At 46.6% G+C, this 21,041-nt stretch overlaps 1 protein-coding gene across 1 annotated transcript; it reads right to left on the bottom strand.

Moving 5' to 3' along the window:
• Positions 1-16,603: 16,603 nt before the first annotated feature.
• LOC117902120 (lysosomal aspartic protease) lies at positions 16,604-17,988 on the bottom strand. The gene has a single exon (XM_034813248.1). The coding sequence runs from the start codon at positions 17,962-17,964 to the stop codon at positions 16,678-16,680; it is 1,287 nt and encodes a 428-aa protein (XP_034669139.1). The 5' UTR covers positions 17,965-17,988; the 3' UTR covers positions 16,604-16,677.
• Between the last annotated feature and the right edge of the window lie 3,053 nt (positions 17,989-21,041).

The following is a 21,041-nucleotide window of genomic DNA, read 5'->3' as shown; positions in this document are numbered from 1 at the left end:
ACTCCGTGGAAAACCACAAAATTATCGCCAGATAGAAAAGGACCTTGCACACACAGGATATGCGATACAAATTGAGTTGTTTCCTGCGGCTTAAATTGCACACTCACGATCCTCCTCCTCCTCCTCCTCCTACTCCTGCTGCCATTCGGCGTGGCAAATATGATTACTGATAAGGCAGAGGCACAGGGATCCGATCCGCAGTTCCTACAACATTTTGTGGCAAATTGTAGGAGTCGTGGCAGCGCAGGCATCGCAGGCATCGCTCTCTCGCATTACACACGGCGCAGGGCACATCATCTAAAATTACTGAGGCGAGTCACAGCGCGTAATCAGAGATTTCCAACACCTTTCGAGGGGAGTCCACCGCTCCCTGTCCCTGTCCCTGTCCCTGCACATTTCCAATTCCATTTCCAAACTAATTAATTTTGATCTTGGTCCCTCCACTGAGGAGACATGCGCATCGAATGCGCTTAACAGCTTTCTCCCGGCACTCTCTCCACTGCCACTGCCACATCCACATCACACCTCGTCACAAAGTGGACATGGACCTGACGTAATGGGTTTAGTGCCTCCGTGCGGCACGCGCGCCCACCGCAGGGGCGTGCCCCAGCGGCCAATACGCAAGCTAGTTCCCAACCATAATTTCTTCATTTTGCTGGTAAAATTAACTCGGAGATGGATGTACGAAATGAATTGCAATTTTGGGATAATCCTAGATGATGAATTTGGCAAAAGAAAAAGAGAAAAAATGGGAAACTATTCCCGATCAGAGAACGATCTTTGATTGAAACATCACGGAAAGAGGCAAGCACTTAGAACTCATCAGCGAATGATCTATGGAATGATCGAAGAATGATGAGCGATATATCAAATAAATAGTCCACGAATGATTCGTGAAAAATCGAAAAAATAATCAAGGAACAATTAGCGAAAGATCTTGAAAAGAAATATTTCACATTACATTTCTTTGCCCAAACATTTATCCAACTCAAAAGGAGATATTTGAGAAATTTACTCACTGGTAAACAGTAGCTAAAGATATCTGCAAGAAGTATATATAAAAGGAAAGTTTAAGGTTCTTTCAATACGAATGTCCATGGGTTCTTTTAGATAATAGATTGATGGACTCCTACGTTTCTCTAACACAAAGAATTTTGCGATTTTTAGAGGGAATCGAGTCCCATTTAGCCACCGCACACAGCGCCGCCGCAATCACGCCTCAATTGTCAGTTGTCCCCAAGGAGCTGATGGCCAGCCAAGGATACTCTATGGAACGAAAGGCAATTTGCGGCGGCCAGCAGCAGCGGCAGATGCGTCTCTGCTATAGCCAGAGACAATAAATGTGCCACTGCAGCGTGCAGCGAGTATCCGAGTATCGGAGTATCTTTATCCCGAATCGCACTGACAATGCGGATTCAATAACAATTGACGAACGCCCACCAAAATCGAGGCAAATGAATTGAATGGAAATCGAATTGAATTCTAATGGAATGGAACGGTAAGGTAAGGGAAGGGAAAAAGCCCTGTATGCAGGACCCTAGCTCTGACCATAATAGAGACACAAAACGATGTCTCTTCGAAACAAATAAGATGTCACGCATCTAAAACGCGACAAGCACAGAGGACACACTGAGAGATAGAGATACATTTGGCAGTTACAGCGAGAGACCAGACCACCAATGCGAGGGAGTGAGGGTTTTTTTGCGCCCTTTGTTTGCCACGTGAACGCGGGGGTCGTGCCTCTATAGAGATGGATGGATATAGCTATATATTTTGGTTTGGCAATGCGGTCAAAACATTGTCCACGAGAACAATGCTGGTGTATGGGCCATTTGGGACCGCACAACACGACAGATCGCAGCTCGAAAATACCTTGGAATGAGCCAGGAATATGTGCGGGAATCGAATCCCTGCGAGTTCTTAACTGCTATTAGCATGCTGGGATGGGCTCAGCTCATGCTCCGGGGTGCCGAGGACAAAGCTAAGCAGTTTCTAATTGTCGCAGACCTCTCTGTCTCTGGGTCCTTTGTCCGCATTTGACCATGGCCCGTTGCTCATTTGTTTGTTGGCCAAATATTTATACACAATTAGCGAAAATGGCACGAGTGCCCAGTGCCCAGTGCCCTGTGCCCAGTGCGCAGTGCCAGTCAACATCCCAGATGTTGTTTTTAGCCTTGACTGGCAGACTCGTACAATATTTAAAGTATTGTTTGGACACACACCTGGGCCCTGAAGATGAAATTAATTTCCCTACTGGGACTTGTTGCGGTCTCTGTCTCTGCCTCTGTCTCTGTCTGTACCAGCATCTCTCGCTCCATCCACAAACACGAGCCAGACGCATGCCAAAAGCAATGGCAAAACTATATTTATGCTGGTATCTACGTCGACCCTCTTGCCCCGTCCTGATTCCTGTCTGATTTCTGATTCCTGGTAATGTCAATTGATCTCTCCTCTGTCGGGTGCAGTCTTTCGCCTGACTTCCTGTTGGCAATCCCATCTTGTACTTGGAATCGGTATACGAATCGGAACTGCAGCTCAACTCTTCCGCACTTCCATCGAAATATTTTGACATGTATCATCTGTGGTCAGCTTCTGGAACGCCCACTGGACACTCGGACAAAACTCACAATCACAATCACAATCCTTTCAGGGAAATGCATCCCTTTCGTGGTCAGTGTGTTTATCCAGGGGCTGTGACCACTTAAGTGGCTTAGGCATTGTCCTTCCCAGGGCTAAAACATTTGCCACAGTCCCAGGGAAGTGCCACAGTCCCATTCCCAACTGTCCGTGCCCCATTCTCATTCCCAAGTTCCCAGCGGCAACTTCTGCTAGTTGGGGGCAACACAAAGACCCTCGGATGCCCAACTGTCGCCAATAAAAATTTGCAACTAATTTGTACTGTACCTTCGGTCTGTAGCTGGCGGCTGGCGACTGGTGGCTTCCGCGCATGCGCAGACGGAATTGGCAGCGGGATCGGTGGGCTTCCATGGAGCTCGTTAGCTCGATTTAATTTTTGATTTGTGTCGGCATATTTTGCATACATCGGCCTATGGAATCAGACGTGGAATGAGAACAACAAGTGGCTAAGCCAGTCGCGAAACGAGGGATGTTCGAGCAGTTACGAAAAAAAAATGCAAGAAAAGGCAAAACATGGCAAACAAAAATTAAGTTAAAAACATTCAAAAACTCTCTCTACAGACCGTTGACATTATTTAAGGAATTCTTTGAATAATTTCATTTTCTATTCTATTATTCTACATGCAAAAAAGTGTCTGGATAGAAATATTCTCTCGAGGGCAGCACTCTTGCCCTAAGAAATCTGAATGAAACGAGATCCAAGAGCAGCCGACACTCGCAGCCAGCTTTTTCCCCTCACTTATAATTGGTTAGAAAATTATCCAATTAACAGATACACGAATATTACCTGCTGTAATAAATAAACGTGCGCCACACACACAGAGATACTGTGGACATCGATGACATCGTTTCGGTTTCACTCGAGGGAACCTCGCAGCGGAGAATGAGAACGAGGAGCAATCAACACCAAAAACAAAGGTGGCACACACGAAAATAATTTCACAATCAATTTCATTCGGCGGCATTTTGCCATCTAATTATAATCGAAGCGAACGAAAGTGTCTGCCCCATAGGAATGATCTAAGGAGCCAAGCCGATCCCGATCCCGATCGATCGAAGAGCCGACAAAGAACGCAACACAAAATTTAGGAAAAATGTTATGAAAATGGGAAAAGAGAGTTCGAGGTGGAGTGTGGGGGAAAATGCAGATCGAGGCGATGCTCTAATTAAAATTGAAATGAAGTGCCCAAGATGCAGAGCAGCAAAGATCCTTTCGCCCCAGGTACAACACACAGGGTCAAAGGCAGGGCAGAGGGTTGGAGGAATTAGGTCTAGATCGGAGTCTGAGTTCTAAGTGTCGGATCGGGTCTTGGGTCTATGGCAATAAATTGTTGGAAGAGTCCTTCCTCTCACTGCCTTTAGGGTGGTCCCTCTTGGTCGCTTGGCACGTTCGTTTGCGTTTTGCCTTGGCTTAGAAGTTGCCCAACAAAAAACACACACAGACGGACAGACAGACAGAAACAAAAAAAAAGAATGTTTCGTTATTACAATAAAAAACGCATTTCTTCTGTTTGCCGTGTGATCTTTCGAGGTATTTCCCATTCTTGTGGAAATTCTTATAACCATTTCCATTTCCATTCCCATTCCCATTCTCATTTCATGCCAAAATGCATCATCGTGACCTAATCCCGCGCTGGCGCAGCCCACACACGTCTGAGTGTATCCCTGGCCGTGGAGAAGTGTAAGGAATAAAGGAAAGGATTAGCATGGCCATAGAGCAGTTGCTCGTATTATGATTAGAAAATATTATTGCCATAGCGAATGCCCGGACAATGGCCAAGTGTGAGGGCCAGAACAATTGGGTAAACAATCAACGAATCAACGTTGCCACAATCGACATTCAAGTGCAATTGCGCGCACTAATCGATGGCAGGCGAATCGGGGATCGATCCCAGGATCTGTCAGTCGAGGCGCAGTCTGGCAGGAGAAACTAATTTCATGCCTGGAGAGATCGGACATCGAACGATCTTGCCCTGTTATTGTTATTACAGCTGCGATTAATTAAGCAAACAAATCGAAGCACCCATATACGAGTATATATGTACACACGGTAGCTGTAAAAACAAATAACCCAAGGCATCACGATCACGATCACGCTGCAGTTCGATCGGCATCGGCATCGACATCGATCGGGCAGCATTTTCGCATTCGTGCGTTTTGGCCTAATTAATTGCCAATCATAAAGGCGAGTGCAAAAGGCCTCGTAAAGCGAATCAGCTTTAAATGATTTCAACTTCCAATTATTCAAGTTTGCGCCTCGAGTGGGGAGAAGCGACGACCAGAGGCGAATCTGCGAATGGGAATGGGAATGGGATTTTTAGTGTAGCTGCAACTGGAAATGGCAAATGGCAATGCGAATGGGGGAATGGGTAGAGAAGGTCGCTTTGGCTTTTATGGGCAAATATGAATGTATGTGTGTGTGTTTGGCAATTAATTAAATTAAGTTTTCAGCGAAAATGCCAAAGGCGTGAAGCAACAAGCATTGGGACTGCGCGCCACCACACAACACACTCCATGCCCCCCCGACTAGGGGATACACTTGCCAAGGGAACACACTAGCAGGGCCTGCAGTGCACTGGCAAACGGCTTGACTGTTGCCATTGGATCTCATCTCAGATGCAGTGCAGGAGTACAGGAAGTGTTCTCTCCACACTCTCCACACACTCTATCGCCGCGTCAACGTGAAACAACAAACAGCGATAACATTTTAATTGCACTGATCGGTTGATCTGCTGATCTGTTGATCTGCTGATCTGTTGATCTTGTGATCTGCTGATCTTGTGATCTTCTGATCGGTTGATCTTCTGTTCAGTTTGTTAATGTCTTTTGGCAGCCGGTACGGGAGCGGCAGTGGCAGCGGCAGCGGCAGCGGCAGCTTCTCCGTTGCGATTCGATTCGATATCGGATATCATGTCAAGAGGCTCTAATAAAGTTGCTCTCGCTCGCTCTCTCTTTTTTTACAGGCTCTTTGCCGTCGATCGTCGATCGTGGATCGTCGATCTGTTGCTTCTTATTTATCGGTTCATATATCTTACATCATCTTATGGCCGCGCAGCGATGATGCTGATAATGATGTTGATAATGAAATCAACAGCAGCATCAACTTGCCACTTGGCTAATCTCAAAATTCAGCCTCTTTACAGCATCTACCGGCTGTCGTCACCCTACCCACAGCCCACACCCCACACCCCACAGCCTACTCGGCGGCAACATGAGAAATCGATTTAATTCTCATCATCTGGAGAGAATCAAGAAGTGGGGGCATGGCATGGGGGATTCCTTCATATCTCTGACGTCTCTACATGCAAGTTTATCAGTCCACGCAATGAGCTTGGGGATAATTCAAGCAGATAGGAGATGCTGGTCCCAGATTATGCCTCCGGCCACTGACCGTTTCGATTGCAGCTTCTATCGAATGTTCATCCAGATACTGGGGACAGCCTGCCTGCAAAAGGGGGATTCCAGAAGTGACGACACATTGGGAAAACATAGAACAAAATCACACTCGAAAAATCAGCAACTTTGCTGAACTTTTGCAGGTTTTTCTTTGGCAAAAGCTAACACCCAGAGAGCGATGGCATCTTTCCGCGTTATCTGGGGACATCAGCAGTTTCTCTCTCTCTCTCTCGCTCTTGAGCTCTCCTTAGTCCAGATTCCGTGATCAAAATCTACTGTGTGAAGGAGAGACATTCCTTATCTCAATGCTGCATTTACCTGCACATTTCCCTAGAGCAAAGCACGTGCAGGATTTGGACTGGGACTATTCGACTATTCCCTGGAGCACTATGAGCTGTCTCTCTGCAATCTATGATGATCTATGATGATTATCAATGTATCTACACGTGTGTCGTGTCCCGTGTGTGAGTTTTGCATAAACATTAAGGCACATTAGTGATTGGATTCTCTACTGGACGCTGGGCACTTCATTAAAATATATTTTGGCTACCTGGCAAGACACCTAACAACCCACGCAACAAAGGACTCTACATATGTACCATGATCGATGGCAAAGTCTAGTCGGCTGATGACTCAATCATTGTGCAACGATCTTGCCGAGAGCCCGAACCGGACGTGCGATTGCCATATGTATTCTGCGGATCAAAGACACAGATCAGAGACACACGCACACGTGTGCTAATTACCAAGTCCTACATCATCTGTGGAAGCAGCTGAGGCCATGAAGATCGCTCATGAGGATCGCTCATGCAAATGTATGCACAACGGTAACCCTCAAGGCAGAGTCTCAGTACCCTTACCAGTACCAGTACCAGTACCAGTCGCAGTGCCAGTTTCTCTGTATTGTATCAATCTCATTCGCATATGATATGATATGCATGCCGGTAGGAGAGACTGCAATCAAAAATCAATTCATAATCATTTGCAAGGTGCAGACATCGGCGGCATCGCCAGGCGACAGAGACATTCAGACTCAAAACTCGAATTGGGACTGGAATGGGGATGGGTACTGTGGACTGTGGACTGGGAGACCCTGGAGACTAAACGGCCTGGCCACCAATGGCAATTCAATCAAATTTGTTATAAAACTGTGAAAGTCTGCGACGGAGACAGACAGCGATCGGAAACAGGACTCAAAGTCAGGGGTAGATATCGGATATTTGCATGCGATCGAGCCACAATATTATGCAAAAGAGCCAAACCGATTCATTGCTTTGCATACAAACCCACGAATGGAGGATGGAGGATGGAGAATGGATGGAGGATGGAGGATGACTCCAATTCCCAGTTCCCATTCCCCCCGTTTCCAGTACTTGGTTTGGCGATCTCTGGCCCGATCTCTGGGCTGGTCGGGGCCAATCGACTCACGCACTGATCGACAGCGAGACACAATTCAATCATTTTGGACTCTGGCCAAACGTGGGACGACGACGACGAGGTCGCTTGATCTTTAGCGCTAGATTAAACGATCAGCGGAGACAGGAGCCACCGAAAGACATCGTCCTACGATCGAAAGACAGACAGAAAGACGGGCAGACAGACAGACACCGCAGAAAACCCGAAGACCAGGAACCGATGCGATGCGATGCGATCCGATGCGATCGTCAATACAATGTACTTGTTTTTGCTTCTGCAGCAGCTTCTGATTCTCTGTCTCTGTCTCTGTCTCTGTATGTGTGTAGGTTGATCTGGTGCTTCTTTTGCTCTTCGCTGCGATCACATCGGATGGATCGGATCGGATCGGATCGTTGGCCCAGCAAATTATTTCACTTGCGCCACAAAGCAAAGAAAACCACTGCGAGCTCTCTGGTGGTCCCAATGTACAACTTGATTTCTGTTTCCTTTGCTGCAATGGCAGTTTGATTTGTTTAAATTTAATTATGCATCGATTGTCGATTGTCGACCGACCCTCGCTGATCGTTGCGTAGGTAGATCAACCCGAATGTACATCCCAGACTCAAAAAGAAAGGACAGGACATGCGTACATTCGTACGCTGCTTACATACAGGTGAAATTATGATGGTTTGCTGGAGCTCCTTTTCCTTTCCTTGTCTGATCTGATCAGGGGCAGTGCCTTTGATTTGATTATCAACGGCCGCGCATCATCATCATCTTCATCATCATCTTCATCGACGTGGTGCTGATCGTCAAACCGCCAAATGATGATCGATGCCAATGTCTTGGCTGTTGGCTGTTGGCTGTTGGCTGTTGGCTTCCATTCGAATCTCTCTTTCTCTGTCTGATTTTCTGATGATTTCGTTCTGTTCGCAGGCGATTTACATTTTTTGTACTCTCATTCTTTGTGCAACGTATGAAGCGATCAATCAAAAATGCAAACAACAAGCCGATCGGATTGATCGGGTGAGCAAACCATAACGATAGGAAAGAGAGAGAAACAATTCACAGAAGATCCCCATCACTTTCTTGGCCCCCGAAAATACATCCAAGTGACAGAAGACAAAATAGTTTATGATCGTTTGATGTGAGCATTGTGATAAACTACATCCAAGAATCTTTTCTCTACCCTTTCGGCTGACTTTTGTATGCACAGGATATTGTCAATATATTTATGCATGCATGCTGATGATCCCATGCCGATCGTCAGTGCATAATGAGCGGCGATGCATAATACACATATGTACATAGGATATAGGCCCCATTCCACTGTCACCCCAATGATGTACAGTTTGTTAGAATTTGAATTGTGCGGGGCGCATCGTAAATTGTCGCTGGCCATCGATGAAGGATCACTTTGAACATTCTCATTGGATGCATCGAATGGGGCAAAAGTTCTCCTGGCCTTTAGCTCTTCTTTGATCCATTTATCTGTATCTGTGGTTGGAAATGCTTTCGATATGGGATGGGCTGGGATGACACACTTCTTGCGCATTTATTTGCCATTTCCGCAAAGCCAAAGTCCAAAGCAATGTAAACCACTTGGTTAGGCAAATAGCTGGATAGATAGCGATATACATATATCTATGATAAATTAAAAGAATTCCTATATGCACACCCTGCCATAGAGATAATCACACCCACACCCGGGGAAGAGAGACAAATTCACTTGAACAACCCGAACGACAGGCCGAGCCGCAGCCCCGTCCCGGATTGTCGCCGCACAAGGGAATATCATCCAGTGCCGTGTTTGAGGAAGATTTGGCGCGGGGTTTACGATTTTTATGGATGAGGAGGTGGCGGTACGGTGGACGGACACTGGAACTGATATCGCCGTGACCCGTGGCAAGGGAGATACTTCAGTGGAATTATTTGCATACCCCCTTGCGGTTCTCTCTGGGTTCTTTCGGTGTTTTGTTTATTTACAAATGATTCGGGAACGATATCGGGGAATCGGTTAAGCGACTGCGTGGGTGTTATGGTACTTGCATAACTATGTCGATCGACGATCGACGATCGTCTGGTGCAGGGGCAGGGGCAGGGACAGGGGCCCTGCGTCAATAAGCCGCGAGTCGGCCAAAGTCAACATTTGCCGAGTGTGTCAAACGCGCGTCAATCAATATGAAGCAACGGACAACAAATTTAAATCAATAATTCCACATGCAATGGGCCCGATAAGGAACTCCATCCGTCTCCTTGCCACACTCAAATCTCAATGGAGCAGAACCTGAGAGGGCGCATCCAAAGGATACACAGATCTAGGCAGAGTGCGGGTTTCGCGACACGTCATTATCATTAGGCTGCTGCCATATATCACAGCCCCAACTCCAGTCTACAGTCTCCAGTCGCCAGCTTGTGCCTCAGTGTTCTGCATCTGTGATATATGACTCGCCCGCACCTAAATTATGACTCCGAAAAATGCTCTCTTCACTGTGCAAATAGCCGCCTGCACCTCGGGGCGCCTGACCTGCTGCGGCTGCGGCAGAAAATTGCAGTCTTCTCTCGGTTAAGACAGATTGATTCCTATGCCTTCGGCCAAGTGGTAGGGCACCACCTTCGTTCAATCCATCCTTCCGAGAAGGTGTTTAGATCCAAACGCTTCCAGTCTTCCAGGCAGTCCAGATTGAGCGATTGATCCGCACGGCATCGGACCATCTATATATGTACATATCTCGGTAATAACGCACGTCTATCTCTAATGCAGCTGGCATGCGTAATTGAAATGATGGGGATATGATGATTCGCTGCCCAGAAATCTTCAATGTACAGTGGAACAAAGTTTTAGGGAATCACGGCAATCAATGGCTTCTTTAGCTGCTCTTCAAATGGGAGTATTGATCGATCACTCGATCCACTGGCTCGCTCAAATGTTACTTTCCTCAATGAAGTTCATTGGTTTCCACAAAACTTTCCTATGGCTACTCATAAGCGCCGTCTTGACGCCTTCACGCCCACTGTGCCGCCCTTTACTCATCCGTAAAGAAGGCACAAAGCACACACAGGACACAGCATGTTATCGCCTGGAGCGCCAGTACAAGGAGAGTACATCATCCAGATCAAGGCAAGATCTGGTTCGGGTTTGGGTTTGAGTTTGGGTTCGAGTTCTGGGTTTTGTGTTCTGGTTTTTGGGTTCAGGTTCAAGATCAGTCTATCATCATGGTTGGGGCCATGCTGCTGCTGCCGCTGCTGCTGCTGCTGATCCCAGCGATCACAGCGGCGTCTTGCGGCGACTAAAACAACAGCGGCGACATCAACCAGTGAGCCACTGAGCCACCGAACCACCAGAAGCAGCATCTCCACCACTGCCACTGCCAAGCAGCAGTCAAAACTCTGTCAGACAGTTTGTAAACAGTTTTCAAACTCCACATCGGAGGAGGCAGCACAGACACATCAGTGGCTGCATCGCGATAAAGTCTTCCACATGCCCCATTCTGTTATTTCAACTTGCTTTAAGCCTAAGACGCGTCGACTTAGATGATGATGATGATGGTCAAGATAATGATTATGATGATGACGATGATGGCGTTGAGGCTCTGCCTGGCCTGCTTTGATTTTGCCTGTTGGTTGTGTCTGGCGGGTACTGACTACCTCCTGCCTCATGCCTCCTGCTCTGGCGTTCATTTCAAAAACTGTGTCCGACATTTGCACCATTATAACTTTATCGCTTTTGGACAGATTGTTGGCATGACGGGGGCTAGCTGTGGTCATGGCCATCCATCCATCCATCCAACCATCCATCCAGTGTGGCGGCTATTGCTTTGCGCTGCAGCCACAGAAGAAGATGATGATGCTGCCGGGCCGGGGCCGAGGCCGAGGCCGTCATCGTGTCCGATCTTCAGTCAGAGTGAGTGATGTACCTGCTGCCAGAATGTTGATGATCATGAAGGCTTAATAGCATTAGTCTGGTATCTTTCCTGCTGCTTTCGGCTGAATGAACTGAACGAGGGGGGGATTGTCAATAAAAATTACCCACTGTGCAGAGGTCTGTCTATCCACCTCTCATACAGCTCCTGGCCGGCATTGTCGGCGCTCATCTTGGGGGCCTTCCCGCCCCCCGTTAACTATCGATCCACAATTTCCAATCTCCAAAGCTACTTGTAATTGCTGCCGTTGTGGCCGTTGTGGCTGGCTGCTGTGCAGATTATTAACTCGCGGGGATGGCTGTTAATGTGGCCTTTTGCATTTGCTTTCTGCAGGGGCATCTCGCACTGCGGCAGCTCTTTAAAAACCCATTTAAGCTTACAAGCTTGTTAAGCTTGCCCCAAATCCACGCAGGCAGAAGCCTCAACCAGTTGAACAGTTGTGCTGTGCTCCTCGTGTATCTGTTGCTGCTTCTGCTGCTGCTGTTGGTTCATTTCTCCATTGGGGGCATGCCGTTTAATGCAATTTCACGTCGCTTTTTATCGCCGCCTAAGTAGCCACTAAACGGCAGCTCTTTAATCTCAACGACTTGGCGCGTTTGCCCCAAAAAAAAAAAAACAAAAACCAAAAAAAACCAAACGAAGACCAAGCAGTAGCTTCACTTTGAGTTCAAGAAATTAACTTTCTTTGAGGTTCAGGTCCAGGCTCAGGCCTCGCCCACCTTGTTAAGCGTTAAGGACACACCAGGAAAACAGGTCCTAACGAGGCGCACACTCTGCCACAGATCGATCGCTGCCCATCGATCCATTCCCATGCCATTGGATTTATTTTTAGTTAACGCTAAATTGCATCCATGGCCTGCGCCCTGCCATGGTCTCGCGGATTAAATGCATCATCAGATCTCTCGCGTACGCTACCAGAATCACGATTAAGAATATTTCAATTAGTTCAGTTATGATGCTCCTTGGCACCGCATCCATCGATCCATGAAGTATTGCCGTTTAAGGCAGCCACATTTTGGCTTTCCGAAACTTTCCAAGTAGAAAGAAAGTTTTTTTGTTTCTTGCCATCAAGCCATTTTTTTTTTTGCATCGTTTTCTTTTGGCAGAGTTTTTGCATTTTTGATTGATTCGATTTCGTGAAGCATCTTTAAGATACACTTTGTGGCATGCTAATTAAGTCACTTGACCGACCAGAGGGATGGCAATTGAGATTGGATAGTAGTCCGGCATTCGTCGGGTAGTCTCTCGGGCGTATTATTGCCGTAACCAGACTCGATGAAGTGGGCCGAGCAGTAAGCTTTGGCCCCAGACTTTGATCTTGTTAAGCGGATTTAATTGATTAACTTTCCATTTAATCAGCATCCTGTTTGATGTCCTTCGGGGTATTGGGGCCTCTGTGCTCTCTGCTCCTGGGATGGCTACTGTTGATGATGATTGCCATGGGAGTTACGGAGACATGCATAGGTACGAGCAGTATCTGTCCCCGCTGATGAGGCAAAATTATGCCATAAATGCCAAGGTAAGACGATCCACTTTCAACGCGCTTCGAGGCTGCTCATCTCGTAATATCCGCTGGATTCCAGCTACCATGCTTTGTATGTACATACATACATATATATCATAATCCACGGCACAGGCAATCAAGCCATCAAAAAAATGACTGCCACAAAAATATCGGTGCATCCGAAAACACTTTCATTAAACTAAATTTTTATTGTGGCACCACCACCACCAGCAAGATCAGGGTGCGCAGAGAGCGGGGCCATGGGATCGACGTCATTTTCGTTTATGGCCCGATTCCAAGCGATTCCAAAAGTCCGACTATAAAACTTTGACCCAGTTTTTTGCTCTTGTTGTTATCATAACGTACGCACAGGGCACAGCAGAGCGCTGTGGCAGTTGCAAGCTGGCTTTCAAGCTTCCCAAAATTGCTACAAATTACACATTTTTCGGGGCGCAAAAGTGTGCCGCATGCGTGACAGGGGCTGTGACTGTGGCTGTTCGACCCAGGACTTTTCCCCCAACAACTTTGCAATTAAGTCGGTCCGATGTAGCAGATTAAAGTAAATAATATCTGATGGTACACATACGCGTAGTGGCTGCTCCTCTTCCCCATCCCCTTCCACTGCTCTTTACAATAACTCATAAACTGTAATCACTTAGGGCGCATGGTGGCGGGCAGCAGGCAGCAGGCCTCAAAACTAGTTATCCTTATCGATGTAGGCCCCAGCCGAAGCTCGCAACCAACTGGAGCGAATCGAATCTAAACGAAACGAAACGAAACGAAACGAGAGGCGAATCCAATGCGAGACGCTCTTTATCGCGGTTATCCCATTGATTTATCTCTCACTTACGGGGCCACACTTCCATAATAAACAATTTTATAATTGCCGCAATGATTAAATTGATCGAAAGTGGCATTTCTTTTACATCGATAAGGTGTGTGCTTTTGCATAGGTTTTGTCTTGCGCAATCGACAATGCTCAATAAGCGAAAGATCCATGGGAAAACATCGGCTCTTCAGAGATAATACTTTGTGGAATATTATAATTTAATCATTTCAAACAGCTACAATTTTTGGGTTTGATCACCAGCAGTGAAAGTTCTTAATAAAGAAATCTCTCCGATATAAATTAGATGAATCTCTCTTTATGGGCGTTTTTTTGTGGTTTTGGGAGATTATTCTGGGCACGCTATAATCCAACTCCAGGGACAGTTTCTCTGTATGTTGTGGCCATGTCCACACTAGAGGCCCATGCAAAACGAAGCGCTCATTAATGCTTCATAATCGCAGCAATGATTAAGTATCTTTTTGCAGATAATGGCTTTGGCTTTATATGCAAAAACGTTGATAAAATTCAATTGGGATAATCGACGCTTATCGACGCATTGAGAACCGTTAAACTCACGCAGCCTCGCAATGGAAAACAAAAACCGAACAGAAGAAGACACGCAAAAAAATGTACAAGTATTAAACAGGAACCGAAGATTAAATACCCCTGTAGCTGCAACATCATTTGCTCCATCAAACGATGTAACAACTATTGTCACCTATTTGACTGTTAACTTTGATCAGTTCACTTGTTTTCAAAATTATCAAGGAGGATGCACTTTCATTTGCGTGCACAAAGCAAAAATGGGCAAGCTATAAACTCTCCTCTGCAAGGGTATCAAAACAGCGACAACGTCAAACACAGATTATGCAGGTAAGGAACGCAACGCAGACGCGTACGCTGACTGAGACGCAGGCGCAGACGCAGACGCAGACGCAAACGAAGACGAACGATTTGCGATAAAATACATTAAGATAAATGCACATAAAATAAAAGAAATGAGAAGAAAAGAAAGAACAAGAAATAGTTGCAAAACTTATTTACATTTAATTTGCATATTTTGAAACACTCGCACACACGCACGTGGCTGTTGGGTTTGCGGAGCTGCCAATAAATGGTATAACCTTATGGTAGAAGGGCAGAAATTGATGGTTCAAGCAAAACGGCACACACGAGCAGCAAAATATTCGCAGTAAAGCAAATGCAATATATAGGCGACCTGGAGATGAGACCTACTTGTCATCAATTGGATTGTTGCTGAAGCTCAAATGATGCCATTAATAAATGTAAGTTTCGCTAAGATAAGAATAACAGAAAAAATGTTTCGTGCATAACGCAAGCAACCAAAGGAAAAGGAAGTAACATTTTCGCGTGGCTGTATAATTGGACAGAGCACTAAACATAACAGAACAGAGCAGGATAGCAACAGTTTGCCGATGTGCGAAGCTACAAAGCCGTTATCAAAGATTATTTCGTATATCTGCCAGTGCACACACGCGCACACAACTTTTCTGTGTGTGTCTCAGCAAGTGTGCTTGTGTTTGTGAGCACCATGCGGCTTTTTGAGCTTCTTCGATCGTTTTTGGTGGAGGGTGGGGTTGAAGGGGTACCTTATCGATGTTGTCGAGCGCGAACGTTGGTGTACTCTTTCGCTGCAGCTATACTGCCATTCTGATGGGATGTTTGTAGCGCAGAGAAAAAAGTGTTTGATTGCTGACCCCCTGTACTTAACAGTCGAGAATTGATCCCTATTTAATTTAGCTTTCATACAAAATAAACAGTTAATAAGTGTGTGCATATCATATAGAAGCGTTGGATCTGCAAGGGTATCATTTGCTTCGGGTCTGCAGCCCTCGATGTGTCCTTTATGTGGCTGTTTGAAATGCGTATTGATAATCATTAGTTAAGTTGTTAACTGATTTCGTTTAGAGATTTGTCAGCAGACAACTTGTTAAGGTGTTCCCCCCATACAACCCTCTGACCCCTCGGACAGGCAATGTGAAATATTTGAATGTGATTTATCTGAGCGGCTAACAACCGATACACGGCCAGCAACAGCAACAACAAAAACAACAACAACTACAAGTTGGCCATAAATCAAGGCGAGCTTTTGCGGCTAATGAGACAGATTGCTTTCGTCGTGGCCCGAGACAGAGATGAGGACCCCTTCCCGGCCAGCCTCCGAGTCTCATCTCAAAGAGCCTGGGGTCAAATGCTGGTGGTCCCAGAGATCTGAGACTCCAGCCATCGATGCCCTGGGCTCAATTACATCAAATGATATTTTATTGGTATTTGATGAGCGTCGAGAGTTGATGCAATTGCTTGATCAATAAATTTAACCCCGAAGTGGAGTAACCCGGACTCATTAGAGTGATCCTGAACCTGAATTCGAAAGGAGCTGGGCCACCAACCAAGCAGATCTCGAACTGAACCCGTGTGGGAGCCGACCGGGTCCTAATCCCCAGCTATAGCACAAAAAATAACATCACATAAATAATGCGCTCATTGAGTTCCACTTTACCTCACTTCAGCTTCAGTTTCAGATCAGTTCCAATTTCTGTTCTCTCTGGGTTCTGTCTTCCGTTTCTTTTTCACAATAAATCACGTGGTCCAATTAGGCGCGCTCAATTTGCGATCGCTGATCCCCGAGGAGCTGAAAAAACATTCCAACAAAAAGCCATAGGCCCTCCGCAACTCAATTAGGTTGGGGGCCGCTCTTAAACGTTCCCTCTCCAGAGTGGGATTTGTAAGTAGAATTGACATTATCTGTACATATGTATGTACATATGTACATAAATGTATTGGATGTGGTTTCGTATCGTTTATTTACAAGGAGAGGGGTGCAAAAAAAAAATAATAATAAATAGAGCGATGGGCTACCGATATTCGTGTTATCTACAATAAAAGACTAATGTGCCATTGATCGATCTACTTTGGGTTGTGATTCACTGCCTGGAATATGCTCGTAAGTATTAAATTACTAACTTTAAGGTTTAGTTTTGCAGGTTAAACAGCTTCCACAGTCCAAGAAGAGCCACTAGGCAGCAGATCTTCCATATATCTGCTCCCAGAACACTCCCGGAGTTCGTGGAGGCAAAACCCAAGCGATTGTTGCCCAAATCGAACTCCGTGTAGTACCGGCCAATGAAGATATCGCCCAGAATCCAGAAATCAACGCCCTGTATGTACTGTATGCCCAGGGTGCATGAACCATCCGATGACACGATGTACGCACTGGGCGGGATCTGGAAGGGTACACCGCTGATGGTGAATGTCAGGGTGGGCATGGCTGCAATGTCTGCGCAGTTAACGCGCTGATTGAGCATCGTAAGGATCTTCTCATAGATGGCGTACGGAGCAATGAGCAGCGAGGTGCCCGTATCGGCCACTGCCTGGCAGTACGTGCACAAGGTAGTGCCGCCCAGGGTGACGGCATCCATCTGGAACTGCCAGTAGGTCTGGCTGGAGACGGGCGCATAGACTAATTTGCCTGCATAGAGCGATGCATCTGAGCCGCCCAAGATGAGCTCTCCTCCGTAGCTCGCCTCTGAGGTGCCGTTGTTGGCTAGGTAGAAGGAGAACACCGGCGCGTCCACCAGCTTCTGGCTCCACAAATTGTAGAAGGGCGGTTGAACCCCGTCCACGGCCAAGCTGGAGTAGGCCATGCCAAAGATGCCATCGAACGAGGCGCCCTGCATGCTAGTGCCGGTCTCGGTGGTGGCCTCACCGAATGTTTGTGCGACAATCTTCAGTCCAGCCACTGTCACCACATCCGTGGAGAGCGTCCCCGCCACACTGCCCGAGCCATAGGTAATGGAGAAGGCGCTCCCATTGGCCTGATACGTCGTGGAAGCCGCGGAGCTATACATTCTGTGATAGTAGCAGTCGACGCTCATGCAATTCACGCTGGGAATCCACAGATTGGAGGATCCCGTGTCGAACTGCACCAGGAAATACTGCGGTGGAGTTCCGATGCTGATGTTGCCAAAGTACTGCAAATTCAACACGTTCGACAGAGTCTCCACGGTGTAGTTTCCAGCGGTGGTGGTGTTACTGCTGCTGCTGCTGGTGTTGCTGCTGACATTGCTCTGCAAAAGGTTGTATTTCCTCCACACATGTTCCCGTTCGGCTATGAGGCTCTGTTGGGTACGCACATACTTCCCCGAGCGGCGAACGGGTATCCGGTGCAGGGCGGCGCACGCTCCTGCCACCAGGCCCAGAAGAGTCAACCAGGCCAACGCCTTGACTTGGGTGCTGCTGCTGCTGCTGCTGCTGGTCATGTCGCTTTCCCGGTTGAATTCAACTAACTGTTGGCGGCACTATCTGTCTGGGCCTTTATAGGGCCTTTATACGGCGCCCAACACAAACCTTCTTCAGATAACAAATTTTCGCTTATATCTATTATTCAATTATTTCTTTCTTTCCCTCTTTCTTTTGATCTTTCTATCGATCGATTTGGTAGATATGAATATCGGGTTCATGTAACTAAACACGCTTACGAATGTGCTGAGTCAGTTACAGTGCGTTACATGACTCTAGGGTACGTTGCAAAGAGCATGTAACAAGAAAATCAAATTAATATTTTATCATCCGCATGCCAATTTGCCAAGTTCCTTCAATTAATTCAATTAGAATTGTTGGATCATTTATTGGGAAATTATTTATCCATCGAGTCTAATGCTGCCGATCCACAGTGTAGCAGGAACTTACTTACCGTCAACTTTCCTATCAGAATTTGTTATCAGAACCCACCTGCGAGCCACTGTTAAGTTTTCAGATAAAAAAAGAAAATCCTACAATTTCATATTAATCACTCACTAATATGGGTGGCATAGATACACATGTATGAGTCAATGTTCACATACATTTAATGGAAATAGATAGCTGCGCATATGGATAGCGGTGTGGGGAACCACACAATGGAACACTTCGAAAGGTAACCAAGAAAGTTCGATTATCAAATGGAACCAGAAACATTTCTCAAACTTAATTTAGTAAAGTTCAAAGAGTTAGAAATCCTCTTCAACTTGAATGGAGTAACCTTTGTTAAAGAAAAGTCTCCTCCACGATCGCATCATTCATATTTAGATTTCTATTCATATGGTAATCACTTCCTGTCCGCATGGAAGCTGGATAAAATGTTAATTAACCTGCGCTGTCCACTGCTAATGGAGATGTCAGGCTGGAAGACAAGGAGCCTGGACATCCTTACAATGTGTGTGAGAATATTTATGGGTATGGATGGTGAGGAAGGACCCAGAGCCAGAGTCAGACCCAGACCCAGACCCACCAAGATGATGCATGAATGAAAGCGAAGCGGCCACAAAGAGTTATTGTGTTTAATGTATGCACAGAGCGATTGTCCTGCGCCAGGACAGGTCAAAGGACACAGGGCACAGCGCTCACAGGAGGGGAGAGAGGTGAGCAGTAGGTAGTAGCTGAAGGTTGTAGTTGTAGGTGTTACCCACTTGATTCGGCATGACCTAATGTTGCACTACACACAATGGGCCATGATGAGGCTGCTTTGTCGCCCGTGCGGCAGTGTCAACTTGGATTCGCTGCGCTACCAGCAAAGGAGGATCCATCCTCGGTGTGTGTGGGTGGGTGAGAATGCGCGCTCAAGTCAAACGAATTGAAAATTTATCACCCGAAGCGAACCGATACCGACGAGTCCAACGTCGATGATGACTTTGTATGCCAAAGCAAATGCATTTTTTACACATTTTAGTCGGTTGGCGTGCAGCGTACGGAAAAGCATTGAACCATTCGCAAATTGATTTCGCTCTGCCCCGGAATGTCACACGAACAATGATCCTTCCAACACTCTGTCATACGCCGACAGTACCTCCCTGTGCTGCGATCTATCCAATTTCAAAGAAGATTCACACGCAAAAGCCGCCCCGCCAGGAAGCTCTTTGGAGTCATTGGCCCGCTGTGGCTGGAGCTGTTGTTGGAGCTGTTGCTGGAGTTTGGGACCAGTCCGAGATATATATCTGGGCATGCTATATGGCCTCGGCCCTGGGGCGCTGCGTTTTAACTTCAATTTCATTTCGCGCTGATCGATTTTTGCACGCAAAGTGTGAGGGAGTCGAGGCAGCAGGCCGAGCCGAGCCGAGCCGAAACTAAGCGTATCCGTATGCCCCACCGAATCCCAATCCAAATCCACAGCACAAACCACAAAATATGGCTCTGTACTTAGGCATTGAATTTATTGTTCATTCCGATCAATATTTTATTGTTTTCTCCATACTTCTGCACCTCCTTGGCTGGGGTTCTCTGTCTCTCCACCTCTGCCTCTCTTCAATTGTGGTGTCTTTGGTGGTGTCGGTGGTGGTGCGTTATCAGCTGAGCTTGAGAGATCGAAGGTGCAACTTCAAAGCGCCGTCGGCTACTGAGGCAGGGACAGTGGCAGGAGGGAATTCTCATATCGGTTTCAGTTCTGTTCTTCGGTTGTTTTTTTTGGTTTTTTCGGCCACATGCAAAACAATAATCGATGCCGGTGCTGGGCTCCATTTAAAAACGTGTTAAAGAGGCACAGGCGGAGCACACACAGGGGTGCAGGCGGCAGGCAGCGGCAGCTTGCAACTTGGTCTTGCAACGCCCACACTGCACCGCCCTGGCTTATTTGATTTTGGACGCATTCATTCCGCGCCCAGCGGCACTTGATCCATGCTGGACCCATACCCAATACCCACTACCCATACCCCAGAGCAGCATTGGATTTATGATGTGATTTCGATCATTTGACATAATCTATTTAGCGTCTGCTCGTGCTCCTCCACCCAGGCAACCAGATCTCCGCCAGCTTCAGCTTAAGCTTCACATTTCACCCTTTGTGCTCCTCCTCCTCCTCCTGCTCTCTTCTGCCACTCTGCGTTTGAGGGCATAATTTGTAATGAGATAATTTTATTTGCTTTTCCCCAATGACTTGTGTGTGTGGAGATGGAGACCAGCTGATATTCCTCTGGCACTGGCACTGGCACTGGCCCTGTGCGTTGTGGCTTGCATCTTCATGGACTGCCTGTGCCCAGCGATCTTCATCCAATCAGGAATATATGTTTACACACAATAGCGTCATGCCAAGCCCCAATTTACTAGGGGACTAGCCATGTCAGCCCATCGTTGGAAACATGTTTTAGATCATATTTGTAATGTACTACATTTTCAGATAATTAATGGAAAGGTTATTCTGCCTCTTCAAATACTTCAAGAGTCAAGACAAAGGACACACACATGGATGCTCAGCTCAAACAAAAAATAGAATACAAAACTATTTTAGTATTTTTGGAGGTCCTTTATGGTCATAACTTTCTTCTGTGCGCCTTCACGTAGCTCATTCTTGTGAGTCATCAGACCA

The sequence above is a fragment of the Drosophila subobscura genome, chromosome A (assembly GCF_008121235.1).
Source record: "Drosophila subobscura isolate 14011-0131.10 chromosome A, UCBerk_Dsub_1.0, whole genome shotgun sequence".
NCBI lineage: Eukaryota > Metazoa > Arthropoda > Insecta > Diptera > Drosophilidae > Drosophila > Drosophila subobscura.
This window is presented reverse-complemented; position numbering and strand designations above follow the sequence as displayed.